The sequence below is a fragment of the Mixophyes fleayi genome, chromosome 5 (assembly GCF_038048845.1).
Source record: "Mixophyes fleayi isolate aMixFle1 chromosome 5, aMixFle1.hap1, whole genome shotgun sequence".
Lineage (NCBI taxonomy): Eukaryota > Metazoa > Chordata > Amphibia > Anura > Limnodynastidae > Mixophyes > Mixophyes fleayi.
In genome coordinates this window covers 139406812-139423089 of record NC_134406.1, presented here as the reverse complement: position 1 = coordinate 139423089, position 16278 = coordinate 139406812, and the positions used below count along the sequence as shown (strand labels likewise).

At 41.2% G+C, this 16278-nt stretch overlaps 1 protein-coding gene across 1 annotated transcript in view; it reads right to left on the bottom strand.

Moving 5' to 3' along the window:
- Positions 1–16278, bottom strand: part of LOC142158677 (dynein axonemal heavy chain 5-like) — a 363541-nt gene that overhangs the window by 336491 nt on the left and 10772 nt on the right. The window contains exons 2-5 of the mRNA XM_075212884.1: positions 7265–7362; positions 6879–7067; positions 5537–5611; positions 5324–5434 (exon numbers count right to left, since the gene is read on the bottom strand). Coding sequence (XP_075068985.1) covers positions 5324–5434; positions 5537–5611; positions 6879–7067; positions 7265–7362 — 473 coding nt within the window. The remainder of the gene's footprint in view (positions 1–5323; positions 5435–5536; positions 5612–6878; positions 7068–7264; positions 7363–16278) is intronic.

Genomic DNA, 16278 nt, shown 5'->3' with positions numbered 1-16278 from the left:
TATTAAAAAAATATTGCTGTAAAATGAATATAAAAGTCATCAGCAATAAACCCTAGAACAGGGGTGTCCAACCTTTTAGCTTCCCTGGGCCACATTGGAAGACGACGAGTTGGTTTGGGCCGCACATAAGATACACTAACAATAACGATAGCTGATCATCCAAAAAACTAAAGAAAACAAAGTTAACATATATATATATATATATATATATATATATATATATATATATATATATATATATATATATATATACATATATATATATACACACACACACATGAGAAAAAAAGTGATATATATATATATATATATATATATATATATATATATATATATATATCACTTTTTTTTCAAATCCCCCTATACTTACCTTTCAATTGCCCTGTTCAAAAATCCTCTCTAGTTATTATACTACAATCACTTTTTGTATTGTTTCGATGCAATATCAATAAAGTGCATTTAAGCCAGGCATTGTATATCAGGGTGCCCTGACCAGGCCTGTGGTACCTGACATATACACCACTGTGACCCCAAATTGTGACCGGTTTTGATAATTACACCACTATGTTAGTTAAGGGATAACAACTTATAATGGGCCAAAGAGAATAATATATAATGCCCCATTAGTATTACAAGTAGAAGTATGTAGCAGGGAGATAAGGTCCATGATGCTCCAGGACCAGGTGACTTTTATTCACTGGTCAGCGTCCCTTGAAAGAATAAAAAAAATCCCCCTTAACTTACCTTTTAATCGGCTTGTTCTCCTGTCCTCTTTTCTTATTTTCTCCAATTCTGTTCTGCTGATTGTTCTTCTCGCACGGGTGACTCCTCTGTGCTGCGCTCCGCAATGGATGTTGGGCGTGATGACATCATGCCCGACATTCATTGCGAGCACCGCACGGAGGAGGAGACAAGGGAGGGAGCCGGAGTACCAGCTGACGTGACTGCGTGACCGCAAGGTTAAGTATTTTCTTTTCTTTTTTTTGCAGGTTTTTTTTTTCCATTAACAGCGCTGCCCCCTCGCCACAACCAAAACTCTTTCTAGGCCACATTTACAGGCGTGCTGGGCCGCATGCGGCCCGCGGGTTGGACAACCCTGCCCTAGAACAATAAGGCAACTAGTTTTGGGGACTGTTTATTGCTGAGGAGCAGGCAGAATGCTAGTAGTAGTAGTAGTAGTAGTGATTATTGTAGAGTATTGTAGTTTTTTATTTATTTATTTTTATTGAAAATACAACAGCGTATACATATAGCAGGATAGACACAATAGAACAGTGTTGTAGGCTGTATGTAAAATAATATTGTTCAAGCATTTTGCTTGAATGATATTATTCATCAAACTGGGAGGATTGGAGAAAAGTCCCGCAAGCTGAACTGTAGGGAATATTAGCGAATGAACCAGGTGTGGTGTGATTGCTTAATTTCTATATTGGATAGGGGATAGAACAAAGAGGGAGAAAGAGGGAGGGAAAAGTATGTTGGGGGCGGAGGGGGAAGGGGGGGGGTCAGGTCTCATTTGTTCCACTGAGTGTATAGTGGTGAGTCTTTAAATTCAATCCATTCAAACCATAGTAAAAAATACTCTATATTTATCAGCTGAGGAGTAGGTCATGTCATCCACAGACATGTACCAATCCAAACGTGCGAACCATTACTTAATAGATGAGGTTGTTGGGGATCTCCAGTGGGTGAGTATCACAGCCATCACAGCCCTACTGAGGTACTTCAAAGTGGATTTTTTCTATTGGGAGATGGACATTTTGACATTGTTAAGTAGCCAATATTTCAGACAACTGGGTACCTCAGTTCCTAAAATTGCTTTGGAAATGAGTAAAACTGTGTCCCAGAAGGGTCTAAGAGTGGTGTAATCCAGCTAGATGTGCAGCAGAGTGCCTGGTACCATTTGACACTACAAACAGAGATCTGGGAACCCAAGGAACATTTTTGGCTAATTGGCAGGGACACCGGTACCACTGGGTCCATACTTTATATTCCGTTTCAATCACTCACACACTGACTGAGCAAGCTTGAGTGCGTTAGAAAATGTCACACTAGTCCTGGTCGGAGAGAACAGTATCCAAGTCACACTCTCAGTCACTAGTGAATTTAGGTAGTGTGTTAAAGGTGTATTCGATCAAGATTCGATATATGGAGGACAATGTATGTCTAGGATACTGAGGGGTGACACATAAGGATTCAAACTGAGTGAGCACCCTTCCTGCCATCTCCCGGATATCCGGGGAGCATAAGAAGTGACGCATCTGTAAATGCCTCCACAGTTCTGCGTTGGGTAGATCCCATCTCGTCTGAAGATCAGCAAATGGAATAACTCTCGATGCGTCCACCAGCTGGTCAACATGGGCGACTTCGGCCTTCGCCCAGTGTTTGAAAACCTGTTTTGAGTGTCCAGTAGGGAAATGAAGGATTGTCGAGAAGTTGGATCAGGGGTTAATTTGGTGTTGATATATGTGGGGCGATTCGCAATCTGGACCATTTAGCTAAGGTAGGGGAAATTGTCTGGTGGCGAACAGTGGGAAGTGACGTTTGCCAGGGTGCTAGATTAATGGGTGTGTGCAGTGTATATTCCTCGATCCACCCTCCTCTCGTCAAATCTATGACTCTGTTCAACATGACAGAGTCGTAGTAAGTAGAAAAATGTGGCAAATGTAGGCCACCAGAATCTCTGCTTTTGTACAGAATGTCATGTTTAAATCGGGGTCGTCTGCCTCTCCACACAAAGTGCCGTATGGCCTTATGTAGGTCATTAAACCAGGAGGTGGAATGTAAATCGGGAGTGTGTGTAGTAAGTAGAGGATTCTAGGGAGCAAATTGATTTTCACTATGTTGACTCTACTGATTAGGGAGAAGTCCTTCGGGAGCCAGTCTCAGATTTTTAGATATGATAGATATGGTGATGGGCAAAAAAATTATCAATGTAGATCTAAGATATGTCCTTATTTATGAAGACTCCCAATTATTTAAGTTGGGTGGGGTGTCAGACAAACGGGAATGCAGGCTTCAGGCCTTCAACTACATCTAGGGGTGCTGAGATGCTAAGGGACACTGATTTCAAGCAATTGATTTTAAAGTTGGAGAGGTCTCCAAATGTGCGGAATTCAAACATTAGGTTCGGCATAGAGATTACAGGGTTCATGAGGATTGCTAGGAGGCCGTCTGCAAAGAGAGCGAGTTTAAATTCTTCCATCCGCTGTCCAGATATGTCTGGATTTTCTCTGATGGACTGCGCCAGGACTTCCATACATAGAATGAAAATCATTGGGGATATGGGACAACCCTGCATATTTTGTTTTTTATTATTCTACTTTAATTAAAATACAGTTAACCCATGATCTCTGTGGTCTACAATGCAAATCACAGTCCACAGAGAATAGTGCTTAAAGTGCAGTTGTAAATATTATACATATTAAAAGTGTTTTCGAACTCACGTAATGTTAAGTATCTGTGTTACCAGAAAAACAACAAGTGACATAATGTTATCAATGTTTATATATAGGGCTCCCCAAAATTCTGTAGCACCAGTCAATGGGGAAACAGTACAAACATACAGTCGCATGGGACAGAAGAGGTGGGATAATGAAAGACAATGGGTAAAAGTGAACCATGCTTGCAAAAACTGACAGTCTACTGAGAAGGTGATAAGACAGAAGGGGTGTGAAGTAGTGAGGAAAGGACAGGACAGGTTAGGCCAGCAAGGGAGGTCTCAGGAAGAGAAGGGATAGGCTTTGGTGAACAGGTAGGTTTTCAGGGAGCATTTGAAACTTTGACAACAAACAACCTTAAAATAGGGCAATTAAATTATTACCAATTGTGAGTTACAGTTAATTTTCTAGACAGTAGTAAATATTCATCTAAGGTGCTATGTAAAGTTTAAAGTATTCAACTGCTGAACCGTTTTATTCCTGCCTCTAGACTTACAGAATACCGTGACCTGCAAAGTTGGTCATCTTAATGCTATGGTTATATAGGTACTCTTTGATAACAGAAAATAAAATAAATCTTCAGCACATTTTCAGAGGTTAGAATAATACTTGATAATAAAATAAACTGCCATACTGCCCTTAGATCCAATACCTATCATTTGTACCTGCTATAAACCACCCAAGGTAAAAAGACCTCGTGGTATATTTTAGAGATGGGCAGGCTCGGTTTCCTGAAAACCGAACCCACCAGAACTTCAGGGATCCAAGTACCGAGGTGACCCAAACAAACCAAGTACTTCAGCCACAAAAGTGGCAGCCCTTGTCGCTGAAGTGCTTGGTATATTAAGGTGTGCATGTCCTTTGTAAGATCCAATATATGAGTGGGTGGGAAGGTCCAAGGAAAATTGCATCTTGTACCATTAATCTTTCCTAGCACTGATGTGTGTTTCTGCCATTACTCTAACAAGCCCATTGTTAGCTTGTTTAGGGAGGGCTATGTTGGACTTGCAGTTCAGCCAGAAAAGTGGCACTCCTTGTGGATGAACTGCTTGGCTTGTTAAAAGTGTGCATGTCCTTTTTAAGATCCAACACAAGGGTGGGTGGGAGGCCACAAGGACAATTCTATCTTGTATTACTTTTCTATTGTGAGTTTGTGACACTGGTGTGTGGCAATGTTTTCTAGATGTGATATAAACTGCAGTGTGTTTGTGTCGTTGCTCTGTCGCTTAACATCCAGCCAGCTCGCTGAAAGTGTATGAAAAGCATATTGTGACCTGTGAGAAGGTAAAAATTGAATGGAAATCACTGGAATTTAGTTTTAGTGAGATTAATAATAATATAGGTACAAAATAATACCCAAATTATGTGATTGTAGCCCAAAAAATGAAATTCTGTAAAAAATAGCTAAACAAAACCAAAACCAAAACCCGAAGGTAATGCAGATGCAAAACCAAAACACGGGGGTCAGTGAGTATCTCTAGTATATTTACTAAACTGTGGGCTTGAAAAAGTGGAGATGTTGCCTATAGCAACCAATCTGATTGGTTGTTATTGGCAACATCTCCACTTTTTCAAACCTGCAGTTTAGTAAATATACCTCCTTGAATAGGCTACAAATTATATTACATACCCTAAGAAACTTTCATAATGTAAACATACAGTATTATTTATAATGTAAACTAAGTATACCAAAGCATCCACCTGGATGCTGAAACTTATGCACAATTAGAATGATTTAAAAATAATATAGCAATATAGCAGTGGATATAAGACCATACTTTCATGTTAAAATCATAGGACCTCTAAAGGATATGACATTTAAAAAACAACCTGGGCCTCTGTATCATTGTTAAAGAGTGTGTGGATGACAGAAGGTCACGTACCTCGGTGGAGCCCATTGTGATAAACAGTTTCTTCTGCGAGGTATTTAGATGAGTATACGAGGTATTTAAATTTGCTCCTTCTACCCACATAGGAATATTGGCCTTATTTGCCTGGAAAACATAAGGAGGAAAATAAAGTTGAAGTAAAGATATTATTAGTACTGGATCAAGAAAAAAAAACAAAACAAAGAATGAAAGCATTTTTGTACATACCTGAGCAACTTCTTGGTAAAAAAAGATTAGCTTTTTTGATCCATTTGCAACAAAGAAATCAGCTATCAAGCTGAACTGTAAATAGAGTAAAACATATTAAAGGGAAGTTTACTAATCTATAAAAGTCCTGAGGGAATATTTCCATTTAGCCAGTAAGCCAATTGTTTTCCAGCTTTCAAATTTTATGTTAACAAAAGCAAAATTATTGTTTTGGACTTGATTCAGAGTGCAACGAAAGTACAGGTAACTTGTGATTGAAAAAGTTGTTTTGCAAATGTACAAGAGTGTACGCCATATTCATTGTTGAAGATGCATCCAGTTTTGAAGTAGGAGATGCACCTGTCATTTTATGTTACAAACGCAATTCTATGAAGCATCATTTAAACTTGAATAACCTAGTTAATACAGCAGAACCAGCTTCTCTACTAGCGGATAAAATTAAAAAAAATTATCTTTGCTACAACACACTCGACAAATCCTAATCTATGGCCGAGCAACTACTAAAATCTGAATAAGCGTCTGCAAATCATTTGTTAACCTCTAATTACAACCAGTTTGTTAGTACAGGCAGGGCCATCTTAACAACATTATGGACCCCCGGGCAAAGCAGTGCCCCGGGGCCCCTACATATATATATATATATATATATATATATATATATATATATATATATATATATATATATATATATATATATGTATATGTATAGAGATACAGATATGGAGATAGATAGAGATAGATAGATGTACTTGCTCAGTGACCCTTGAAGGTTTTTTTTTGCAGGTTTTTTCTTTTGCTGGATTATTTATTCTAATTAAGAGCCCTGCCTATGGGGCCCCCTTGCCCGTGGGGCCCCCGGGCACCTGCCCATCGTGCCCAATGGAAAAGATGGCCCCGAGTACAGGTGATCGTCATCATCCACTACTTACATTTGTCCCTGTCCACCAGCAAGTAAAAAGCACCAGTCTAAATCCGTATGCACTTACCTGGACACTCCCTTACTGTACATTGCCTACATTAGAACACCCCTTTTCTCCCTGTCACGTCTCTTCAGGCGTATGGAGGCGCAAGTGGCAAACAGTTGTAGGTCTGAATAGCTGCAGTTTCGTAGGTTCACTTTCTGTACATGTGCAGTACAAAACAATGCAAAGATACCCAAAGGGGCGTACGTCTCACTCTGAATCCGGCCCTTTATGTTTAATATTATTTATGTTGAACAAAACTGCATACAGCCAGCATACATCAAAATACGCACTTTGATAAAGTTGATTTTGAAACAAAGAACTACTTACTGCCACCTATTAACCACTAGGTTGCACTATTGTGTTTCTTATTATTTTACCTTGTCATCAGAAATAAGATAGTCCTCCACTTCAGTATCACTGATTCCTAGGCCATCAGCCAGTTTAGACACCAAATATTTGTGCCTGGCATCCAGTTGAGCTCTCCTCTCATCCTTTGTAACTTTGGCTAGTTTTGCCATTTCCTTCCTGGCTTCATTAGAAAGCACATTATTCTTTTTTCCTGCTGGCTGTAATATGACAATAAAACATTAAAAACAAGTAGTAAAATGTATGCATTTCCACAGGAAACATTTTTATTGTAATATCAAACGTCTACATTTATAACAAGCCTTTCGAAGACTATGCTTTGATTTTTTACTTTGGGTGCATGGGATATGTAATTAGTCCTTATAAGATGGATAGAAATAAATAAATGGCTACTCACTGGAATTTGTGAAGTGGGAGACACAGTATTGGCTGATCCCGGTGCTAAGCTTGGTCTTTTAACGGCACCTCGACGTCTCTGACCCTTGGTTTCTGTATCTGACAAACATATTGATCAAAAAGTTTAACAGTTGTCACTAGGAAGCTGCATAAGTTTAGCTTTCTTGTAGGACTTTTTACAGTTAAGAAATAATAGTGTTGGCTGAAATGGCATTACTGTTATTTTCAGGGGAGTAACTCCTATTCGCCCACTCTCCCGGAATGCCCTGGAGACTCCCGGGTAGGTCTCACGGACTCCCAGGAGAACAAGCCATTCTCCCGCATTTCATGCCTACTTCATTAGGGGGCCTCCATGATGTGATTCACGGTGAATAGCATCATTTTGGCCCTGCAGAAAAATTTCCTAAGGTGAGCAAAGTTACAAACATGGTTCCAGATTACAGATGGGCGACAAGTTGCCGCCGACAACACATAATTTTGGGCTCTTGTAATCTTAACTAGATTTCTAGGATAGCACCCTATAGCTCAGGCTCTTGACACCCACTACCAGTAACCAAAAGTATAGCAGTTCTATTCCAGAGCTCCCTTTAACTGATATTCTACTCCTCAGTTAGAATACATTATCCTGTATTCTAAACAATAGGTTTGTTCAACTGTGCTCTTTAGTGCTAGGCAGAGTTACCTGGCAAAATAACACGCTCTGCAGGTAAGAAACTGTCACAATGTAATCCAAGTGGTGCCTGACTGCTGAAACATATCATTTCTTATATTCTGATCAGCATAATCCCATATTGTTGTATGAATGTCTAAATACTATCATCAACCAGATACAATATATTGTAAAATATTACACCTGACAGGATGGGATTTACATAAGAGAGTACATAGTGGTATGACTCAAGTTGACATTCAAGATTCGTGTAAATGTCCCATTTAGGTTGCTATCACACGTAGGTATCGGAACACTGCTCCTCTCAAGCTAGAAAAGCACAAGCTAGAAAAGTCTTGGTTTTTCTGTCCCAGGACAAAAAAAAATAAATCCCTTATGCAAACCTCCCAATATTTGTGTAGGCAGCATTGAACAGAATACCTCCCCTGACTTTCCCACCGATTGAGACAAAGCTGTCTCACCTAAATCGGGACGGTTGAGAATTATGCTTATGTTACTAGTAATCATACTTCCTCCCTGCTCTTAAAATCTAGTCTGATGCACACATTCACCCTACCCACTGCTCCCCTCACAGGGACAAATCCATGCAGCCATTTTCACAGGGCTAAGTTATTTGTGTAACAGCCCTGGCCCTAAGGGCGGCACAACACACACCATGATAAAGAATAATCAAATAATCTTATAACCATGCGAGGGTGACCTAACTCTGTCCCAATTCCTTTGGCATGCTCTCCAGGAAACGGCCATACAGAGCAGCCATCCTGTGGCGAATATGGAGGAAAGAGTGAAAATACGCCACTGTTTCCTCCATGTTTACCTTAATACATAGAGACCTTAGTTTACATTGACTATATGCACAGTGAACAATGGGCGAGAAAGGATGGTTAATATTTTAAACCAAAACCACAAATCTTTCAGATATTTTGAGAACGGATTTCCTTTAAAATACACATTGAACACCAGAGCAGTATTACACAGAGCTGAACAGTATGTTGAACAGACAAAAATTGAATGACCGAATTAATTAATTAAGTTTTTTATAACACCATTGTAATCATAATGTATTCATTGAACTTTATGCAAATGTTTACAGTAGCCAGCAACCTTGCAGTCAATGGCATATCATCACCATATATTTATATAGCGCCACTAATTCCTCAGCGCTGTACAGAGAACTTACTCACATCAGTCCCTGCCCCATTGGAGCTTACACACACATACAGACAGACAGAGAGAGACTAGGGTCAATTTGTTAGCAGCCAATTAACCTACTAGTCAGGGCCGTCTTTCCCATTGGGCACGCTGGGCAGGTGCCCGGGGGCCCTGCAGCCCAGAGGGGCCCTCCGGAGGCAGGAAAAAAAAGAAAACCCTGAAAAAAAGAAGAAAATACTTACCGTGCTGTCAGCTGGCGATCCGGCTCCCTCCCTGGTCTTCTCCTCCGTCGCGCTGGCAGTGCATGTCGAGCGTGACGTCATCACGCCCGCCCGACATCCATTGCGGAGCGCGACGGAGGAGGAGACCAGGGAGGGAGCCGGATCGCCAGCTGACAGCACGGTAAGTATTTTCTTCTTTTTTTCAGGGTTTTCTTTTTCCTGCCTCCGACAGGCCCCCCTGGGCTGCAGGGCCCATATATATAATCATTCTTTTTTTTATTTTTGTATATATAGGGGCCCCGGTGCACTGCTGTGCCCGGGGGCCCAAGAGGTTCTTAAGAGGGCCCTGTTACTAGTATGTTTTTGGAGTGTGGGAGGAAACCAGAGCACCCGGAGGAAACAGACTCAAACACAAGGAGAACATGACCCCAGTGCTGTGAGGCAGAAGTGTTAACCACTAAGCCACCATGCTGCCCGATGATTATTCCAGTCAGGTGCTGATTATGCATCACTGTGGAACCTTAACTAGATTTCATATATGATTCCAGATAGGCATTATAGGAGAGCTACCATTTAATCAGATTACAGAATTATATATAACATCTAATTACATTGATTTGATTGTAGATCTTATGTAACGCCTCTATGTAATCCTGTATCAAATATAGTGAAGGTTCTTCCACAGTCATGCATAATTAGCACATGACAATAGATAGGTATGTACATATGTGTGTGTGGATAAATATATATATTATGTATATATATATATATATATATATATATATATATATATATATATATATACATATATATAGTATGTATGTATGTATGTATGTATATATATATATATATATATATATATATATATATATATATATGTAGATATACGATGTAAACACTGGCGCTCAAAACAGTATTGTGTATGTACAGTAGTATAGTTCAAACCCACATATACACCTCTTCCATGTGAGGAGGCAGCCTTCCTACAAACTCTGGCTGGTAAGGCCGGAAATAAAAGTGATAGATGCAATTACTGGTCAAACAGAGCTGGCTGGACCAGTGTCCCAGCCCACAAGTTCTCCAATTATATATCAGCAAAGGGACAGGGATGAATAGAGGGTAAATTATGAAGTACAGTTGACCAGATAACAATATAATAGATGGAAGCGTACCGAAAGGTAATATAAAAACAGCTTATCTGTATCAGGGTCTCCGAGAGGGAATCACAGCTCCATATAGTGGTCTGTTTGACCAGTAATTGCACATGCATGTTTATTGTGACATTGGAGTTAATTCTCTGTACACCAGAGTCTGATACGGTTGTTCATTCTGTGTCTAGCATTTGGATTTAAGAACTGGATTATTGCATACACTGTTGAATACCAACCCAGAGTCTTGCACTTTATCCTCATGCCTATTCATCTGTTCCCACTTTGTGTAGCATAAACTGCAAACATCACCAGTGCGCCATCCGTCTGTTGCACCTATCACATATATATACCCGGCTGACACATATTGTGATTAAGTGTGCAAAAAATCTATTTCTGGACCCATGTGTTGTTGGTATTATAAGGGAGGGTTATAGTGTTGTGAAGTAAATAAACCTGTAGGGGATTAATGTATATCAAGATAAAGTATAAGGGGGAAGAAAAAACAATCAGTGGCAGAAAAAGAGATTGTGACTTGGGGAGGATCCCAAACATAAATTTTATAAAACAGGCAACAGGCTAGTTGAAAGCATATTGTAATGTAATGCCCTGATTGGATTTTGTAAGATTCAAGGTGTGATGTAAGCCATGTATCATGCAGATACGCTGTATGACATCACTATTTCTAGCATCTAAAATGGCAAGATCACAGAAGAACCACACGTAGGGCGATATGCCAGCTAATGAAATTCTTATTCATCTAGGCCAGCAACAATCAATTCAGTTTCACAGGGATTACTTATGCTTATGGTTGATCCCTGTTTCTGAGATGTGTGCACAGTTGTCATAGCAACCAATTTTTTTTTACATAGTTCGGTAATGAATACCTATAATCAAACTCATATTTAATATTTAAAAGTCATCTTTGAGATCCCTGGAGAGAAAATTACTGCTTTATCCTTCCTTTCTATTAGTATGTACACACACCACCTTTAGCTATGACAATAACAGCTTTACTAATAGCAACAAGGAATTACTTTGCATGTCAATTCTGCAATTAAATTGATCAATTCTCTAATTTACATATTTGAAAAAGGTCAAAGTATTTTACCAGTGGGTCATCTTTTCTTTTTTATCACCCTGGCAGTTAATAACTGATGTTTAAATATACCATACAGAATAAAATGATCCATCAATGATTATTAGGGATGTGCACCGGCCACTTTTGGTGTGTCGTGTTTTGTGTTTTGGATTCGGATTTGCTTGAGGTTTTGGGTTCGGATTTATTTCGCACAACACCTGACGAAAGGTTTTGGTTCGGATTTAAGGTTTTGGATTCGGATTTATTTTGAAAAAAACATAAAAAGTGTTAAAAACAACTTTTTTGGTTTATTTTCACTCCTACGCTATTATTAACCTCAATAACATTCAATAACAATCATTTCCACTAATTCCCAGTCTATTCTGAACACTTCACACCTCACAATATTGTTTTTAGTCCAAAACGTTTCACCGAGGTAGCTTTCTGGACTGCATAGTGCAGTGGTCCCAGTACACAATTTGGTACCGGGGCCACAATACCTCTGCCTTCAAATGGTCTGAATTCCACTGCACAGCTGCCTGCTCCTACATCCTTTGCAGCATATACAGGGTGTAGTTCGAGCGTGTCAATACCTCTTGTTTTTGACGATGACAGGTCATTTTCACTAATTTATGATTTGGCAGCAACAGTCAATGTTGTTTAATATCTGATACGCCTCTATCTGGACTGCATAGTGGAGTGGCCCCGGTACCCAATTTGGTACCGGGGCCACAATACCTCCTCCAACTTTCAAGTGTAGTGTTTATAATTTATAAAAACTACAGTAGTTATAGCACGTCAATAACTCTTGTTTTAGACGACCATGGTACAGAGCATTCATCATTGAGATCCCATCAAGTATGTGAAAGACAGACAGGGTCGAAGTGTTATTTGTTGACTTTGTTAACCAAAAAACTGTCCCTGTTGCAAATATTGGTGCAATGAAGAGTGACTTTTTCTATTAAAGGCTCAAGCTTTCAAGTGTATTGTTTCTAACTTATAAACACTACAGTAGTTCAAGCACGTCAATACCTCTTGTTTTTGATTATGACAGGGCATTTTACTTTTGGTTTAATTTTGTTTTACTTTGTGCTCATGGCAAACGACTGTTGAATGGTCACATAATGCCAAAAAAAGAGTTGCAAGATGGAATTGTCCTTGGGCCCTCCCACCCACCCTTATGTTGTTGAAATAGGACATGCACACTTTAACAAACCAATCATTTCAGCGACAGGGCCTACCAAACAACTGTGGCTGAAATGATTGGTTTGTTTGGGCCCCCACACCAAAAAAACAATTCATCTCTCCCTGTACAAAATAAACAGGCTCTACTGAGGCAAGATGTCGTCCTCATCCTCAACCTCTGATTCCTCTCCCCCTACAGTGTGTACTTCCTCCTCCTCACACATTATCAATTCGTCCCCGCTGGACTCCACAACCACAGGTCCCTCTGTACTATCTGGAGGGCAGTGCTGTACTTGATTGAGAAATTGATAATTCATTTTTATGAACATCATTTTTTCAACGTTGTGAGGAAGCAACCTCCTTCGGCGCTCACTGACCAGGTTCCCCACTGCACTAAAAACTCTTTCCGAGTACACACTGGAGGGGGGACAACTCAGGTAAAATAGAGCCAGTTTGTACAGGGGCTTCCAAACTGCCTTTTTTTTCCTGCCAGTAACAATATGCACTGTCTGACATGTCTATTTGGATGGTGTCAGCAAAATAATCCTCCACCATTTTTTCTATTGTGACAGCATCCAATGCAGCAACAGTAGACATGTCTGCAATGGTTGGCAGGTCCTTCAGTCCGGACCAGATGTTATCAGAATCCCCGCCAGCGGCTCTTTTAGGAAAACTGAGCTTTTTCCTCGCAGCCACAGATGTGGAAGTAAATGAGGGTGGAGCTGTTGGCATGTCACAGTCCTCTTCAGAGGACAATCTTCTGACCAGCAGGTCTTTGCACCGCTGCAGACTTGTGTTCACCGGAAACAGAGACAAAACATACGCTTTAAACCGAGGATCGAGAACGGTGGCCAGAATGTATTCCTCTGACTTTAAAATAGTGACCACCCTCGGATCCTGGCAAAGCGTACGAAGGGCTTCATCCACAAGAGCTACATGCTTGGTGGAATCGCAATGGTTTACCAGCTCCTCCCTCACTTTCTCCAGCTGCTTCTGCAACAGCCTGATCAGGGGAATGACCTGACTCAAGCTGGCAGTGTCGGAACTGACTTCTCGTGTGGCAAATTCAAGTGGCTGGAGAACCTTGCACAACACGGAAATCAGTCTCCACTGCGCTTGACTGAGGCGCATCCCCACTCCTTTGCCTATGTCGTAGGTGGCGGTGTAGGCCTGGATGGCCTTTTGCTGCTCCTCCATCCTCTGCAGCATATAGAGGATGGAGTTCCAGCGCGTCACAACCTCTTGTTTGAGGTGATGGCAGGGCAGGTTCATGCTTTTTTGATGTGCCTCGAGCCTGCGGTAGGCACTGGCAGAATGCCGAAAGCGTCCAGCAATTTTGCGGGCCACCGCAAGCATTTACTGCACACCCGTCACTCTTGAGGTAATGCCGCACCACCAAATTAACGGTGTGGGCAAAACATGGGACGTGCTGGAAATTGCCCATATGCAATGCCCGCACAATGTTACTGGCATTGTCTGACACCACAAATCCCCAGGAGAGTCTAAGTGGGGTAAGCTACTGCGAAATAATTTCCCTCATTTTCTCTAATAGGTTGTCAGCGTTGTGCCTTTTATTAAAGCCTGTAATACACAATGTTGCCTGCCTTGGCACGAGCAGACGTTGTGTAGATGCTGTTACTGATGCAGCTGCTGCTGTTGCTGCGGAAGGGGATGCATCTACCAAGTGGGCTGTCACAGTCATATAGTCCTTCGTTTGCCCAGAACCACTTGTCCACATGTCCGTGGTTAAGTGGACAGTGGGTACAACCGCATTTTTAAGAGCACTGAGGACACTTGCTCGTACTTCTCTGTACATCTTTGGTATCGCCTGCCTAGTGAAGTGGAATCTCAACGGGATTTGGTACCGGGGACACAATACCTCCATCAACCCTCTAAATCCCACTCCACTGATGGCGGACACCGGGCGCACGTCTAACACCAACATAGCAGTTACAGCCGCAGTTATACGCTTTGCAATAGGGTGACTACAATCGTATTTTGTGGTCATGGCAAATGACTGATGGACGGTCAATTGTTTTTTGAAAGACGTAGCGGTCTTACGACTTCCCCTCTGGGAAGATGACCGACTAACAGCAGCAACAGCAGCAGTGGCAGTAGTAGGCGTACCGCTGCAGGATTCCTCGGATGAATCCCGTATAGAAGAGGACTCAGTCTGGCTGGTGACATAGCCTGCAGTTCTAAATCTGATGGAGATCGTGGAGGAAGTTGACAAGGAGGGTGTTGGTGGTGTGTATCCAACAGGACCAAGGGATTTAGGTGTCCCTGTACTGATGACGGTCCTAGGCCCAGTTCCTGAACTAACCACTGAACTATGAAGGTTATTCAGGTGACGTATAAGGGAGGATGTCCCTAGGTGGACAAGATCCTTAACTCTGCTTATTTGAGCTTTACATAAGCTACATATGGCCATACATTGGTTGTCCGTATTTGAATAAAAATAACTCCAGACCGAAAAGGTGCATTTTTTGGTGTTCTGACCAGGCATGATGATGGGCTTTCTCATCCCATGGACATCAGCTGTTTCCCCCCCTGGTGCCTCATTTACAATAACCACATCACCATCCTCATCATCAAGTTCCTCCACAGCGCCAGCTACATCAATAGTCTCCTCCCGGTGTACAACATTGACACCTTGATTATCCAAATCTTGATCTACACTGTGGGTGATCCTTCCAACATATGCAGAGGGTGTGCTGCAAATGCTGGATGGAGTCACCTCTTCCGGTAGAGTGATGGGAAGGTCAGGCTTCACAACCACCAACACCCTTGGATTCGCCTTGGGGATTTGTGATGTCATCTGTTTAGAAGGCAGAGTTCTTTGCTGTTTTGTTGTTGTTGCTGACAGCATAACTCTCTTGAATTTTTTGTAGGGGGGGGGGGGGAAGGGGGAGGGCTTAGATCCTTGGGTGAAGCTGGACCACTAGTCATGAACACGGGCCAGGGCCTAAGCCGTTCCTTGCCACTACGTGTCTTAAATGGCATATTGTTAACTTTACGTTTCTCCTCAGATGATTTTAAGTTTCTCTTTTTGCTACTTTTTGAGAACTTGGGCTTTTTGGATTTTACATGCCCTGTACTAGGAGATTGGGCATCGGGCTTGCCAGATGACGTTGATGGCATTTCATCGTCTATGTCATGACTAGTGGCAGCAGCTTCAGCATTAGGAGGAAGTGGGTCTTGATCTTTCCCTACTTTATCCCCCAAATTTTTGTTTTCCATTATATGTAGCACAAGAAAGCGTACCCCTAAGCCACACACACTCGGCAAAGCCTTTAAAAATTATATGCAAGCACAGGAGAGTACCACTGGACTTATACTGCTGAAATCAGTGAACTTTGTAATATAGCAGTACCACTGGAATTATACTGCTGAATCAGTGAACTTTGTAATATAGCAGTACCACTGGACTTATACTGCTGAATCAGTGAACGTTGTAATATTGCAGTACCACTGGACTTATACTGCTGAATCAGTGAACTTTGTAATATTGCAGTACCACTGGACTTATACTGCTGAATCAGTGAACTTTGTAATATT